This window comes from Vanessa tameamea, chromosome 7 (assembly GCF_037043105.1).
Source record: "Vanessa tameamea isolate UH-Manoa-2023 chromosome 7, ilVanTame1 primary haplotype, whole genome shotgun sequence".
Lineage (NCBI taxonomy): Eukaryota > Metazoa > Arthropoda > Insecta > Lepidoptera > Nymphalidae > Vanessa > Vanessa tameamea.
The window spans coordinates 9,067,779-9,084,987 of NC_087315.1; the positions used below are offsets into that span (position 1 = coordinate 9,067,779).

General features: G+C 33.4%; 1 protein-coding gene and 1 pseudogene across 1 annotated transcript in view; one reads left to right on the forward strand and one right to left on the reverse strand.

The window, feature by feature from the left end:
• Nucleotides 1-17,209, forward strand: part of LOC113401121 (protein draper) — a 35,105-nt gene that overhangs the window by 4,823 nt on the left and 13,073 nt on the right. Inside the window, exons 2-3 of the mRNA XM_026640861.2 lie at nucleotides 10,033-10,249; nucleotides 16,823-17,118. Of these exons, the coding sequence (XP_026496646.1) occupies nucleotides 10,164-10,249; nucleotides 16,823-17,118 (382 nt within the window). The 5' untranslated portion in view covers nucleotides 10,033-10,163. The remainder of the gene's footprint in view (nucleotides 1-10,032; nucleotides 10,250-16,822; nucleotides 17,119-17,209) is intronic.
• LOC113401308 (SCAN domain-containing protein 3-like) lies at nucleotides 6,447-8,214 on the reverse strand (annotated as a pseudogene).

The following is a 17,209-nucleotide window of genomic DNA, read 5'->3' on the forward strand; positions in this document are numbered from 1 at the left end:
AATGAATACCGCATTAAAATAAAACTTATTAATAATAGTGTAGAATACTTTTTTATTTTTATTTAACTGATAATAATAAAGATTTATATGTTTGTTAAAAAGTAGACTAAAATCTAATGTGTTTATTTTAGACCTAGTACTTAAAGTTCAAAAGTTGTAAATAGTATGTATCGTTTTGTTCAAGTGGCATTTGGTTAAAAGCTAGAATGGACTAAAATGTAACGGATTCCAATCCCATAGAGTTTTAGTACTAAGTATTTTTAGATTCAGCCCACTCATCCAGTTTGAAGTTGGTTCGTTCGCGTTCTGCTATAATATAGTCTATAAAAACATCGACAACTGTTTCGAATTTTATTTGATGTTTTATTTTGTTAATGTCGTTTCAAATTATTCGATGGAATAAAATTGTATCTTCTGTTTGCTAATTATTTAATACTTAAAAATACAAATATTAATGAATAAAGTATCACGAGTATTAATAACATATTTTTTTCTTGGATATAAAATTTAAGTCTAACCACGTGTTTAGTAGCTTTTATCTATATGCAATAAAAATTTTTCATGTTAACAGTTTCCTTGTCCAGATAGCCGTCTAATAGTCCACAGATGCTAAACAATATGATTTAATCGTAAGTGATACACACACAGTTAATAAACCATTGGATGAAAAAAAAGTAAATAAGGTCGATGTTGAAAATACTGCCTTTATTAGCGAACCGTAACGAAAGTATACTTGGTGGTAGGGCTTTGTGCATGCCCGTCTACCCAGACGGGCATGCACAAAGCAGTAGGTAGGTACCACCCACTCATTAGATATTCTACCGTCAAACAGCAGTACTCAGTATTGTTGTGTTCCGATTTGAAGGGTGAGTGAGCCAGTGTAACTACAGGCACAAGGGACATAACATCTTAGGTCCCAAGGTTGGTGGCGCATTGGTGATGTAAGGAATGGTTAATATTTCTTACAGCGCTATTGTCTATGGGCGGTGGTGACCACTTACCATCAGGCGGCCCATTTGCTCGTCCGCCTACCGATAACATAAAAAAAAAGTACAGTATCGTACTTTGTTATGTTTTATATAATATATATTATATACTTAGCTACTGAACTGTATCTAAATTTTATTTTAAATTTGTATTAAGTAAGTTAAGTAAATAAGTAAGTTTTTTTACATTGGATATTATTTTAAATCAATTTTGTGGGAACTTTAAAGAGCGACCTTTAGTACGAATTCGGTCATGTTCGAATACGAATTTCCACCAGCGTCCTTTCTGATCATTTTATTTCGGTTGCTTTGAAATAAATTCCTAGTTTTTATACATTTTCGGAAAGTTAAGTAAACGATAAAAGAGCGTACTCTTTCCTGAAAGGCCGGCAACGCACCTGCATGCCTCCCGGTCTTGCAGATGTCCATGGGCGGTGGTAGTCACTTTCCATCAGGTGAGTCTCCTGCTTGTTTGCCACCTCTAACATAAAAAAAAAAAAGATTATGTTTTTAAAATAATCTGCAGAACAAGTTTCATAATGTTTTTTTTTTGTTTTTCAGGCATATTTGAGGGCAAAAAATTAAAAAAAATATTGAAATAATATCGTTTTCCGTCTCGCATTTTTAAATTTGGGCCGATAATTATTGTTTAAATATTGAAAAATATTTAGTGTTTAATTGTTTTTATAAATCAGAAGAAAAAAGTAGATTTTAATCGAAACTTTTTTTTAAATAAATTTTCGAAGTTGCAATTTTGACTTATTTTGAAAAAATCTAAAAAACGTGATAACTCAAAAATGGTTCACTTTTGCATCATGCATATTTGGGTTAAAATTATCGGAAATAGTCACCCCCTATCACCTCCTAACGGGAATGCGTCAAATTACCAATAACCCTATATATATAATCTAATTTGGAAGGTATGATTACTGTCGTGTGTCACGCGTAAAAATATTTCAAACCAGTTTTTTTTTTTTTCCAATAATTAGTGGATAATCCTTGAGGTTAGTTTATTCAATTAAAACTATCGATATCGGGTCTAAATCGGTTAAGATAATATGACATACTGATTACTATTAAGAAAGTTAAAAAACAGTCGTTGCATATTAATTTATACGTCTGTACCACTGACATTAACCACAGGGCCGTCTTAGACCATTCCGGGGCCTCAGGGCAAACGAAAATATAGGACCGGTAATGATTATCAGTTTGCTAAATTGTCAATATCAAGTTTCATTCATAGAATGTTATATAGTATATACCTTCATTATGTTTACAGTGACGCCAGTTCATTTACAATTTCGAATCAGGGAGTTGCGAGTACACGAGCGTGCAGCGGATCTTGCCAACATTTTACCCTTCCGTAAGATTGAACAGTTCTTTGTTCTAACATTGTATAAAAACGGAGTTTCCTTTGATAGTATCTATGATGTTTTCCCTAGTAACGTTTATCAATGTATTATTTAAATTAAAAATAAACAATAGTTTCATTTGACTTATTTTAAAATAATCGGTTGATATAATTAGATTTTCTTTCATACTTCTATTAGTCCGATATGAACTAATGATCCATTAACAATTATTTACGCTATTGACCATTATTATCACTATCGCATTTTTGATACAGTATGATTAGTAGAATACAATTATATTGCTTTCACCAACTCGCATTGGACCAACGTGGGACCAGGGAGAGAAAGCCTTGGCCTTAGACATTTACAGGCCGTTAGTCTTACTTCATCTGGTCATTCTGTGCCGTGTACCCAGAAGATGGATTTTATAATATTCATATACATCATTATGCCTTACCTTACCCTACCCTGTTGGGTAAAGTAGAATTAGCTAGTTTATTATACAATCAAATTATATTTTATCAAATTAAATTAATTTCTATTCAGGACATAATTATGATGTATGTCATTGAAAAGAATAATTACTGAGTATCTTCCTGGTTTTTCTCAGTAGAATCTTTTGAGGAGGCTTGGAGCTTATTCGACTTAGCTGCTCCAATGCGGGTTACCAATTGTGTATCCAGCATAATATGACGGAATTTCAGTGCAATTTGACACATGCAGGTTAATTCACGATGTCTTCCTTCAGCGTCAAGTACTAGATGAATTATAAAAATTATGCATATTGTGTTGCTTGTTTAGATTTGAATCCGCAACCACCGGTTAAGAATCACGAGTTGTAACTACTGGACCATATCGACTTATTAAATAATTACTTTATTTCGAAACATAAGTGCAAACTAGGATGTATTTGATTTGGTAACTGTATTGGTAACATTCAATCGATTGCAAATACTCAAATGCAATATAATATTGTGCATTATATACTATACTAGCTGAACTTGCGACCTTAGAAAACTATACCTATAGCAAACAAATGTTACCTCCCATTTTATACCCTCGAGGGGTGAATTAAAAAACGGACTATGTTCTTCTCCGGGACTCAAACTATTTCTTTTATAAATTTTATCTAAATCGGTTTAAAGGTTTAAGCGTGAAGAGGTTACAGCCAGAGTTACTTTCTGATTTATAATATTAGTATAGATTATGTATTATGAATAGTTACAAAAAGTAGACTTAACCCTTATCAGACCATAAGGTTATTACCACTTCACTGAACTATTGAACTACAGATTCGTAGTACCTTCTACTTTGATCTATTTTTAAACAACATATGTATAAAATAATATCAAAATCAGTGCTAAATAATTTCATATCATATATGGGTTAACTAAATTAAAAAACATTTATTTTTACACCTAAAACACGGTAAGGTGTATTAAGTTCGTTGACCTCACTTGATTTTAAACGTTTACGTATAATTTACTCGCTTTATAAAACAACCAGCTTGTGCATATCGATGCAAATATTGCAACCGTTATTTTACTTCTTGCGGTTTGATTTTCCTAGTATCGATGTGGTCTCTGTTTATTTTTAAAATATTGAATATATTATATAGTATGAAACATGAAAATAGGATACAAATAGTTTTACTCTTTCGTAGAAGAAATGAAATGAACGAATTAATAAATTTGATACTTTGCAGTAACATTCTATAGCTATTAAGTTAATTATATTATTTAAAAACTTATGTATAATAACATTTTGTGTATCAAGATGGAGTGGATAGAACACTTGGATCTTTATATTCAATGATAATGGGAAACGTCGTGAGAAAACCTGCATAATATGGGGGCTCTAATTCTACGTGTTCTATTAACCTTTATTAAAGAAAGGAGGAGGCACTTGTCCATTTTAGGGAAATCAATGGGATGCTGTATAATTTTGTACGTATTATCACTCACAAAAGCAATGATATCAAAAGTTGACCACGTGCAAATATACCGCTCATATTTTGCGATGGTGTGGGACAAAGTACACTACAACGTTCACTTTAGGTATTTGAGCACACCAGACAAATCACACACCACAGCCACCAAACCACACAGATAAATATATTACACATTATTAATTTTGTGGATAACATCATTATCATCCTCCTGCCCTTATCCCAGGTCGGCGCAGCATGTCTTCTTCTCCCATACTTCTCTGTCTGACGTCATCTCACAAGTAACATTAACAGCCATATCGTCTTTCATACAATCCATCTGTCGTTTCTTTGGTCCTCCCCTTCCTCTATATCCATCCACGTTCATGCTCAAGACCTTCCTCACAACATGGTCCTCATTCCTCCGCATAACATGCCCATACCATGACAGCCGGCTTCCACATAGCTTCTCGGTTACCGGTGCCACGTTCAAACTTGTGGATATTATTGTAAGATATTACCGTAAGATTTACCGTAAGATATTAATGTAAGATATCATCATATGATTTTCAGTGTAAGTGATTAATGACTAATTGATTAAAAATTTGTACATTGCAAATAAATTGAGGATTTCCGAAAGATTCGAGATCATAGAGCCGAATAGACACCGATATACTACAGATATGGTTATCTCAACGCGTGTAATAAAAATGCTTCAATTATTCTGTTGATTAATTTGAATGTTAGTTTAATACATTGAAGTACTAGTTTTGTTACTCTGCACCTTACGTCACGGATTATTATTCAGACTTCGTTGGCCTTGATCGGTTTTAGCGGAATTGTAATTAAACGAATCGAATAAAATCAAAGAACTAGGTTTCCTTCGATATGCAATATGTACGTAAATAAAATATGGTAGAAATAAAAATCAGAAAAACTTTAAAAATACTCTTTTTTCCTGCTGTCTTCAAGCCCCAATCTCAACCGCCATTACTCAAAATCCTGTCTACTCCAGTCCTCGATTGAGTCGAAAGTATTTTCCTACAAGTTTCTTTTTTTAATATTTTTAAGAGTGTACAATAAATAAGAGTACTAGTTTTAAGGTTATAAATTACGAAGGATAGTATCTAAACCTCTTCAAGTTAAACATTTACTTCCGAAGAAACCTCTCTAAGTAAAAAGTTTTTCGAGTTTCCGCCGAATCCAGACTTACCGAGGCTACTTTAGTATAATGTACATACGTTTATTATGACAAATAATGATTAATCACAAATGTCAATTTCACTTATTAGTAAAAAATATCCTAAGAACTGCTTAACGTTTTAAATTATATTTATAATCTTCATGTGGGCCATGCTTAAGAGTCCGTCTGATTCGAATCTTATGTCTTTATGACAAACATATATATACTTGTTCTTTTTATTCCGGGAGTTTGAAATTATTACCATACCATTACATTAACTTTGAGAGACTAATTATTATGTTGAGGCCGCATACATTAAGATACCGCGAATTTTCGTGCAGGGAAACATTCGGAACAAATTTCAGAACTTCATGCCAAGCCGAAAACATATCGCTGTGCTGCATCGTGCAGCTTCGTTTGTGCCAGGGAAGATATGGATATGTTATTGAATCGAATCTGAATACGGATATGTGAATAATATTTTTCCGGTTACGTATACAAAATTATTTTGGATTATCCAATTGTTTCGGATAGTTTCAATTACCTATATTAGTTAATTTAAATCATAAAAGAGAAAACAACACCGGTTACGGTTTCGCATAGATTTTTCGGATGTGTAACTTACTTTCTCAAAAGATGAATTTTAAATTGAACTGGTAATCTGATATACTATGATTTTATTACGGCCCATTTTTATTCTACTGTTAGACAACACTAATTACTTAAGCTTAAAGTTAAATTGAGTCAGTGAAATTACAGACATTTTTGTCGTGGACCACTTTCAAAATTTTACTGGTTTCGGTGGTGCTGCTACATTTCTACCACATTCTTAAAGTCGCCAAAAAATAAAAATTGTGTCGCTTCTTAGTTCTGTCCCTATATTCCGATAGGTAAAATAAAAACGAAAAATGGTACATTTTATAACACTTTATTTATTAAAAGAATAGAATTACATGAAAAAATTAATAAGGTAATATAGGTTCAGGTCATAATTTTAATTAATGGGAAGGATGTATTTGATGGAGTGTCAGCAAACAAGTCAATGTTTGGCTTTATTTTTGTGAGCAATAACCGCAAATGCCCCGGCTCTATGATGTTTAATTTGTTCCTTTTTTTGTTAATAGGTTTGAAACGGCACTAAAACTCCTTTCGACAAGGTATGACGAGGGAAAAGCTATTAAAAATTTCCTTGCGATTTCCCACAGTCCAGGATATTTTTCGGGTATTTCTGCTTGCAGCCAAAATGTTTGGTAGCCTTTTCTAAATTTCACCTTCAGCTCCTCATTGGTGCTTAACTCGAGCAGCTCATCTTGTAATACAACATTGGCCACTTCCGTTTCATCAAATGGATTTATGATCCATGGTGGTATATCCATCGTCAGCATATCTTCTAACCTGGTTTTGAAGTCATCATGCAGGGCACTTAAATGTTGACTGTAGGTATGGATATCCTCATCAATACATCCTACCTGCGACAAGTTTGGAAATTGAGAGAATTCGCGCCGACTAATGTTTTGCTTCATAAATTTCAATTTCCCAAGAAAAGCCGAAATTATCCCCTTTGTTTTTATTAAATTCAGGCTGTCACCTTGTAACTGCAAATTAATATCATGATTTTTTTTAAACTAATCTGTCAAATACGTAATGTCTGCTTCGAATTTGATCAAGTTTTCTTTTAAATCTGGATCTTTACTTTCTAGGAACTCTAATACGGAATTGAAAACAGAGTAAAATCTCGTTAAGCATGCACCTTTCGACAACCAGCGTACTTCAGTATGTAAGAGTAGTCGTTGGAAGTGTTCATCATTTTCGTCGCACAATTGAGCAAATAAACGCGTATTCAATGCATTGCATCTGATTTTGTTGACAGCTTTTATTACAAAATGAAGAGATTGGTTCAACCTGTCACTTAAATGTTTTGCCACAAGATGTTGTCGGTGCATTACGCATTGAATAGCTGTAAGTCCTGGTATAATTCTTTTGAAATGACTTATAAACCCACGATATCGCCCGACCATTGCAGGAGCTCCGTCTGTTGCCACTGAAATAATGTTTGTAAATGAAATCGATTTTTCCGTAAAAAAATTACTCAGAACATTAAATATTGATTCGCCTTTAGTGTCAATCTCCAAAGTTCTGGCAAATAGCAATTCATTCTTGAATTTCTTCCTCCATAATAAATCGGACATATGCCAATAATATTGCTTCATTGCCGGGTAACGTTGACTCGTCCAGTTATATAGAAAAATGAGTTTTTTGCAGATGATTGCACAAAAAACTTTCGATATCAGAGCTCATTTCATCAATGCATCTTTGTACAGTATTGTTACTTAATGGAATTCTTTTAAGTACGTCAAATGGATATTTGTGCAAAACAGTTTTTAAAACCTCTTCAACAGCGGGTAAAATTAATTGTTCTCCGATAGTGTACGGTTTTCCAGATTTTGCTATAAGTAATGAAATATTGTAAGATGCCCGCAAGCCATCATCGTTACTTTGTGATGTTGAAGCGAACATACTGTGCATGGTGGGTCTCTCTTCATATTTTTCCTTCAATGTTTGAAAATATTTTAAATCTTTACCTATTTTATCAGTATGACACCTTTTTAGATGATCTTCGAGCTTTGATGGTTTTATAGAGTCATTGCTCAAAACTTTGTTGCATAATAGGCACATGGGCAATTGTTTGTCTGCCTCTGATGGAACAAAATCATATTTCAAATAATCGACACTATATTGTCGACATTTTTTCTTTGCTGTGGCCATAACAAAGTTTTTTTTGAAGATAGGTATCACACCGCAGGCTTTGTCAGCACGCGGAAATAGAATTACGGCTTTTAAAGGGACCAACTAATAAACCGCTAAGACAAATACAGACGTTTTCACAAAACGGTAACAATTTTAAAGTACCTAATTTACCACTAATTTTTAATAGTACAAATAAAAATTGGTGTACTCAGTATCGAAAACTGATCATATTTGTGTAGGAAAAAAAAAATCGAAATACCAAAATTGTCCATAAAAACGATAACTAACATTTCATCAAATCAATGAGTTCACGCGCTCCGTGTATTTGCGTATTTTTTGTCTGCGGCTTCATTGTTAAAACGTGACAAACTGGCATCGAAGCTCAAGCCCTGCCCTTTTCCCGTCGCCCGCGCACCGCTCGCTCTTTCCGAAAAGGAATAGTCTTGATAAAATAGTTACTTCAAAATCAATTTAAAATGACTGTGAAATTACTGTTTTATAAAATTAGTAGTTATTTGCAAGAAAAATTTCAAAATTAATTGCTCTGCAATATTGCTTATTCGGCCTTTTTAGACAGGTAGTGCTTCTCTCGTGAAAAAACAATTGAATATAACGTGCTGTGTTTGTCTTCAAATCGAAAGAGGACAATTAAAATATCTGTAAGTTACTAAGTTACCTATCTATACAAGCAGTTGTGATCAACCGACTAGTACACGTAAACAAAATACTTAAGTACTATAACAAAAAAAAGGTGGGTACTTACTTTTCTCCGGCACTAGCAAACACTGATATCAATTTTCTCACACCTTTTTTACATGAAATTGTACGTAATATCGAATACGCAAGTTTGGACAAGTAACAGTCGCTTGCCATAATAAAATATTATCTGCTTAGTTAGGTACTTAAAACAATGTAGGTAGGCCCTTATAAAACCTATGCTTACATTTTTGTTCTTTACTATCAAAAGCAGATAAATTTTCGTGGACCCCCATTAACATCTTATGGACCCCCATTTTTTATTCACGCCTACGTAGACCCCCAGCAAGTCTCCCGTGGACCCCTGGGGGTTCACCTGGACCACTTTGGGAATCACTGGGATAAACGTTTAAGTTTATTAAGACTTATTACAACGTTTAAGTGGTGGCATTTATCATATTCATCATTTAAATCTTGTTACTAAAATAAAAATAATAAAGATTAATAATTTAATTTACACTTATGACGAAACAAACATACTGGTGAAGTTGAGGTGATCAGTAATTAATTAAATAATAACAAAGATAACATGATCCATTAAGAGCGTTTATGCTGGTTAGCCTTGTTCACGAGTTCTTAAAGGGACTGTTAGCCAAATATTTATCAGTTACTTAATCAAAGAATGCTGTCCAAAGTTTAGTCTCTTACTAATAGAATTTATTGAAAATAATCTATTTTTTATAAAAAAGAATAGTGTATATAAGGAATTACTAAAATTCCTATTTACCATTGCTTTTAAGCTTATCGCTTGTTAGGAGTAGAGCAGTCAATAGTCATAATAGCCATTGTGCAATTGGCGCTTAATATATATAAACATTACTCATATTTGACATTTTAGTTAAAAATACATGTTTTCAAAAATTATACAATCTATTATCATTTGTTTTTGCCCATAACAATGAATTGTAAATTATTTGTGATTTTACAAACATAGGGAGTTACACACACTCAAGCTTAAAATGCCAAAAATTGACAAGCGGCAATTGGAATAAGCAGTCTTAATTTAGCTAAGAAAAGATTACTCTGTAAAGTAAATGTGACGCTCGATTCATTGTATTTGTTATTTTTTCTTTGTTCTAGACAAAACAATTCATAATTTGCTACAACAGGCAACGAGAGGAAAGGCTAAACAAGCGCTGAATGCATATCGTCACGTAAACAATACATTTGCTATGGAGTTGTGGTTTAGAGTTGTTTGAACGGTAGCCGATATGTGGAAGACTATAGTTTTGCTGTCGCTCGCTGCAACAGTCAGCGCCCTGCTCGAAGGACCAAACGTTTGCACCAGACAGGAGACGTGAGTATCCTTTATGTAACTCTTGCTGTCGTTTAATGACCACTTATGTAAACTAATAAGCAATACTTAGATCTTCCGTCTTGGCTATTTGACAAAGATTATTGCCTACAAAAGTTTGTATATCATTACATAGATTCAGATAACATCTGCGATAGCTGAATGCTATTACGATTCTTTGTTTTAGGTTTATGTTTTATGTATAACCTGCACAGTGAAATCTTATTTTGTGTGTGTCAGCAATATAGACATTTTGTTTTAATTAAATGAAGCTACAAAAGCGACAATTTTTCGATTTTACAATACGTAATCCCTAAAAGGGCACTGCAGACATTATTTTATTTTAAATTTGATTCATATATGATTCATGAATTTTATGAATGAATGGCTAAAGCTAGATTATTAGTCGCGCTATGTATGTCTTACTGGTGGGGAAAAGACTTTCTAAAAATCTAGTTTGGAGCTTATTGCACCCGTCTCTTTCAATCGACGTGTTTAATAATCTTGGTGATAGAACTTTTTGCAAATTCGTCTGCTTAGGTACCACCCACTCATCAGATATTCAACCGCTAAACGGAAATACCTACTTGTATTGTTGTGTTCTGGGATATAAATTCTTTGCACCCATGGTTGGTGGCGCATTGGCGATGTAGGGTATGGTTAATATTTATTACAGCGCCAATGTCTATGGGCGGTGAATTATTTCCATCAGTTGGCTGGTTTTGCCAAGAGCCAACCTAAGTTATACAAAACAAGACATTTAAATGTGTCAGATTTCCTTAGGTTTAAGCATAACATGAAAACTCTTGGTACCTGCCGTTTGGCTGAATTTTTGCACCAAACAAGCATGATTATATTTATTATGACTATTTGCTAGTAGGTATACTGCTAAGGAGGTTTAAATATTTGGAGGTTTTTGAATTAAATATAAGTAATACATATATATATATAAATATGTTTATTAATTGAGCGTTATTCTTTTATTTCTTTTAACGAGCATATTTCTATTATTTCTTATTGATATTTTTATTGATTTCTTATCGTTTAGGCATGTAATCAAGGAGTGTTTTATACGCTTAAAAAAAAAAATCGATAAAATTATGCAACACATATATGTATGTACATATTAGTCTTAAATAAATAAGATATCCATTACGATGGTAATGCGTAAGCGTATTTAGTCTAATTGATAAAAACATTGAGTGCACATTATACACAAACGAATACTTTTATTGTTAAATATCTTTCTGATAATTACAATTTCTGTACTTATTGTGAAATAAGTCTCTTTAAGAAGTAACGTAGGCATCTCAGACATTATAAGTAACTGGTTACAATATGATATAATAAAAAATGTTTGAGGAAAGAGTAACAAAAAATAACAAAAACTTTGTATAATAATTTTAAATTATTAAATAATTGTTTTAACATATACAATGTTAAAACAATTATATTATACTAGCGGCCCGGTACGTGCTTCGCTACGTATAAAGTGATATAATACAAAAATGTGTTAGAACATCGATTCATTTCTTAAAAAAATATATTACAACTTAAATACAATTTAAATAGACTATGGAACAGGCAACATAAAGTTGGCCGTGAGAAAAACATGATTCTTCCAAATTCACACCGCAAACGTGAAGTGTTTGCCCTTGGGCCTTGTTGATGGACATCGCAAATGATAAACGAACAGGATATTGTAATCGTTTGAACTCGAATGGCATATCAGTTTGAATCATAGGGATAAGGGGTATCAAACAAACTTCACCTTTAGATTTACCAGTTAAGATCGTAGCTTCTTTTTCACTGCCAATCTGGTGCCATTACACAGTTTTGGGGGATGAATATTTCGCAATAATATAATTAAAGAACCAACTTTTAGATTTAAGCAGTGCGGTGGCATACCAGCCGGTTCCAATGAATTTAAAAATTTCAATTGATTTATATGTCGTGAATACACCTGGCAGTTTCTCTTGAATTTGAAAATTAATAGCATTGATATGAATGTTCTTTGGTGCTAAAATGGCGCGTTCTCTCAACCAAACATGATTTATGTAATTCTGAAGAATATTCGGAAAAACACATTCAATCAATTCGTCTATCGATTGCACAATAGTACAAAAATTGTTCGGTATAGCGATCAATCCATTGGTCCTGTCGATTTGTATTTTGCCATCACCAATTTCTAACAATTGTTTTGAAAACTCATGGACAGCTGGATCATTTTGTAGGTTAATACGCATATTCATGTTTAGTGTAAATGTTTGTACATATCATGTTTGTCCAAACAGGCATTTATTTCATCAGCAGAAGTTGATCGAGTTTCGTACATAAGACATTGCGTCTTGTGCATATTCGATCAAATGCCGTGGGCTACCAGTAAATGAAGATGGCAATATAGTCAATCGCCCGATGTCATTTACATTAGCATCATTCGCTATCGCATCTTGCAAATGAATATATTCGTCGAATCTTAATTTTGCTTGGTTGAAACGAATACAATTAAGACGTTCAGTTTCTATTTTCGCATACATATCAACGATGTACTGATGATATAGTTTACCACATCTCAAGATATAATTTTGTGCTTGTGGACGAACCATCAATCGATACGAATAAAAATTCATGGCACTAACTGTTTTCTGTATATGTAGACCTGAAAATAAATGCAAAATGTGACTTTGGAAAATTATACAAATGAAAATGTCAACACACAGAAAATAGGATTAATTATTTACCGGTTTGTGGATCAATCGTTGGTATATTGATATGGTAACCATCGTCACCTTTCCAATGCAATATTGGGTATTGTAATGCATCATAACTACGATGAAATTCCGAAAGACGTTGCAATTCCTCATTTCTGCGATGAAGTACAATATCACGGAATTGAAATTGATCACAACAGTTTACAATTGCAACCTCATCAATTCTCGGTGCATTGAATCGCCTGACATGTTCTCCAAAAAGTGTTCTATTAGCCCTTATTACGATTTTGTGATTATCAGATGGCATACGATCGAGAGCAATTTTAAACAATTGAACTGCTGCTTTATGCTGATGGAAAAACCATTGTAGCTCTCGTATTATTCCTCGTCTTTTATTAGAAACAATTGTACAACATTGATCCAAGTCACGATTTTCATCACCAATAAAATAAATTTGCAAAAATTGATGATCAGCTTCAGGCAATAACGACCCAACTTGATGATAAATCTGGCCCTGAATCTGTAACATGTATGCAATTTTAGGTTGGTGGATAAGAATTTTTAAAACTATCGAATACTTTATGATTAAGATTGATATAAATATGGGACAATCCAGTTGAAGTATTTACCTTAAACGTCGGCATGAAATTATCTCTAATAATTTTAGTAGCACCAAAAGAAGTCATTTGAAATGCCGAATTGAATTGTTGAATATGACTCAAAAAATGCTTCGATGTTTGAGATGTCCCAAATATTAATGAATATAATGGTTCGGGTGGAATTTTTAATGCTGGCAATCTAACGTTGCCATTAGCACAACACATGCCGGGCGTTTCACCTGAAAATTTTGCCGCATCACAATGTGGACATATTACGTCCATCATTCCAATGTATCCGTACATACTATAATCAATCTAACTGTTGTAATTAAAAGCAGCACACATAGTTTCAGTCAAGGTAGCACGACGTATTCGTGATCGCCGTGGAAGATTCAGTACAGGCACAGGGTCAGCAGATCTATTTCATGCACTACGTCCACGCTGCGATGCATTAGCTTGTGTGCGTTCATCTGCAGTCTGTGATCGTCTTTGTGATGTCACATAATTTGTATTACGCGTTCGCCGGCCTAATATTTGCTCGTCTGGCTCGTGGCATTGATCCTTCATCCTTTATATACAAAAGAAAAAATGAAATTGAAAACAAATTGCTACATTAATAGTGGTGTATCAGTATTTATACATGTGTGTCTGGAAATATACGGGATGAAATATTGGTGGTTATTTTCCCGCAAGATATCGATTCGGTTTCGCGTAAAAATAAAAATACAAAAGGAGTAGGTATGGAATACTAAATCAATTCTTTGCGGGAAAACAACCAACAAAATTTCACCCTGTACCGTTATATAAACTGCGTTCGTTGTCAATGTTTAAAAAAATGTCAATAAAATAATCCATTACAAAATAATAAAATCATAGCAATATGTTTTTTTCAAATTAAGAAACACACATACATGTAATCACTTCAACAGTTCAAAACTTACCGTTTGTGTAAATGTGTTTGACAATTTAATTCAAATAAAGCCTGCTAACTACATGAAACACCGACAGCGCATTAAAAAACTGAGTAAAATTTAAAAATTTAAAGTACACGCTACTTTTAAATCGACAAACGTAAATAAATATTTATATGATTTTAGTTTTTAAATAGCTAGCAATTAAGTAATATATTTTTTTAAGAAATTAATCGATGTTCTGATTTTTGTATTATTTCTAATGACAGCTCAATCATTTTTAAAATAAGAAATTGTGTTACATGCCAGTATTTAATGCTATGCCATGGGTTATTTGGAAATAATAAATTGAATTAAGACGTATTACCTATTGAAACTGGTGGATGAGTGTACTCATTTTTAATTGATACTTACTTTTAATTTGACAGACAATTCCCCGTCTAAAAAATCTCCAATAACAAAATGACCCGCCATTTGAACCACTCGACCGATTTTATGCAAACTTCACATAAACCATCTACTTAATAATCCGAACAAACCCTGAAAATTTGGTTTGGATAGATGAGCCCGTTCTTGAGTTATAAAGTGACAACGTAAAATGCCACTTATTTTTATATATAAGATTCCAAGGCTTCGCGCCTTGGAATATAATATAATTGTTTATTGGAAGATATTTGGTGTCTATTTCATAAAGCTGCTCCAATATGGTTTGTGTTTTAGTGTCCTTTGTGTTCCACCTTAAGTGCAAAAGATCGTATGTTCTATGAAGTTCCAATTTGAATGTTAAAAAAATACAATTTTATGTTTTTATTAACTATCTTATTACTGTGTGACTAATTTACTTTTTTATATGATAATATCCTCGTATCCGTATTCGGCCTCGGGCGGTTATTCCAATGAAAATTATTATATATAATAACGTAAAGGGGCGCACTTTCGTGAATGAATAGATCTAAACCACCGACGACCTCCGTGGTCGAGTAGTGTGTACACCGGTTTTCATGGGTACGCCACTCCGAGGTCTCGGGTTCGATTCCCGGCCTAGTCGATGTAGAAAAAGTTCATTAGTTTTTTATGTTGTCTTGGGTCTGGGTGTTTGTGGTACCGTCGTTACTTCTGATTTTCCATAACACAAGTGCTTTAGCTACTTACATTGGGGTCAGAGTAATGTATGTGATGTTATCCAATATTTATTTATTTATTTATTATTAAACCAAAGAGACAGGTGGACAAGGACTAACATTTGCTTGCTCTTTTTGTATAATTATATTATTTATATTTAGTTTTCCTTCTCCTCGTCCATTAAGTTTGTTAGGTATGGACTTGTTTGCGTCATTGCCAACAACAAACGCATGATATCCATTGAGTTCCTGGATATAAAAAACAATATACCACAAATGTCGCACTGACTATATATTGTAAATTATTTTACAATAAATGTGTTTGATTTTCCCGGATGTATATGAGAGTTTTTGGCCCAGCAACTTAATACAACGTCCATTTAAATTAAAATGGGATCTCCCTAATCCCTAATTTTAAGTATAATGTTCCTTTTTAAATAAATATTGAACTATTTAATATATGTATGAGTACTACTGAACTTTCATACGCCTAATTTGTGTTTACGATTCATTTCGTGCTGGAAGGTGAAGGAAAACATCGTGAGGAAACCTACGAATATCTGCCACATGTATTCGCCAAACCGCATTAGAGCAGCATGGTGGAGTAAGCACCAAATCGTCCACAAAAACTTAGAGGAGGCCTTAGCCTAGCAGTGGGACAGATGCAGGTTGTTACATAGAGATGTATCTACCAAGATTTCTTGTTTTAATTGGTAGTATATAAATCCTGAAACATAATGAACGCTGTCCTTGCTGATACAATGACATGAAGTTAACAAAGTTGTTTTGAATATTTAAAGGGGAAGTTTGTAAGGAATCGTTAATATTTCTTAGAGCGCTAATGTCTATGGCCGGTGGTGCTACATACAAAGTGGCCTATTTACTCGTCTGCCTAGCTACATAATAAAAAAAGATGTTTTAAAAAATGTATATCTTTGATAAAATGTACATAGCAGTGTCATTTAACGAAATTGGATTAATGATTTCGTTGCGATACTGATTTTTGTTTATAAAATATTATTACAGTAATAATATTTTATAAACACAAATAGTCTGTCCATAACGCGCTTGTTATTTCAGTCAATGAATGATAATGCTCCAGCTTATGTTACACATTTTTAATGCCCATACTTATCTCCTTTCGTTGGAATATAATCCTTTGAATGAGTTATTCAGTAGTCAGAACAATGAACTGAAATGAGAATGAAATTTAAAACCAATTCTATATCTTTAGGTATACGACAACAATCAGAGTATCCGAGCAGAAACCATTTCAAGTTAAAGAATACGCCTGGTGTTTCAATGTACCCCCACGATGTTCCAAATACAAGATCAAGTTCAAGCAGGTTTTGAAAACTCAGATTCTGGTGAAACAGAGGCCAGTCGAAGAATGCTGTGAAGGTTACGCGCCGGATTCCGATGGGAAGCAATGTGCGCCTGTGTGCGTCGAGTCGTGTGTACACGGGAAATGTGTGGCGCCGAATACGTGTGCGTGTTCGCACGGATATGGGGGACCCGCGTGTGATATATGTAAGTATTTTTTTTTATGTGTTATATTATCGTTATTCGTAAGTCATAAGCAATTGCTCCTTAATAGAATGAGGTCGCGAAAAATGTTCAA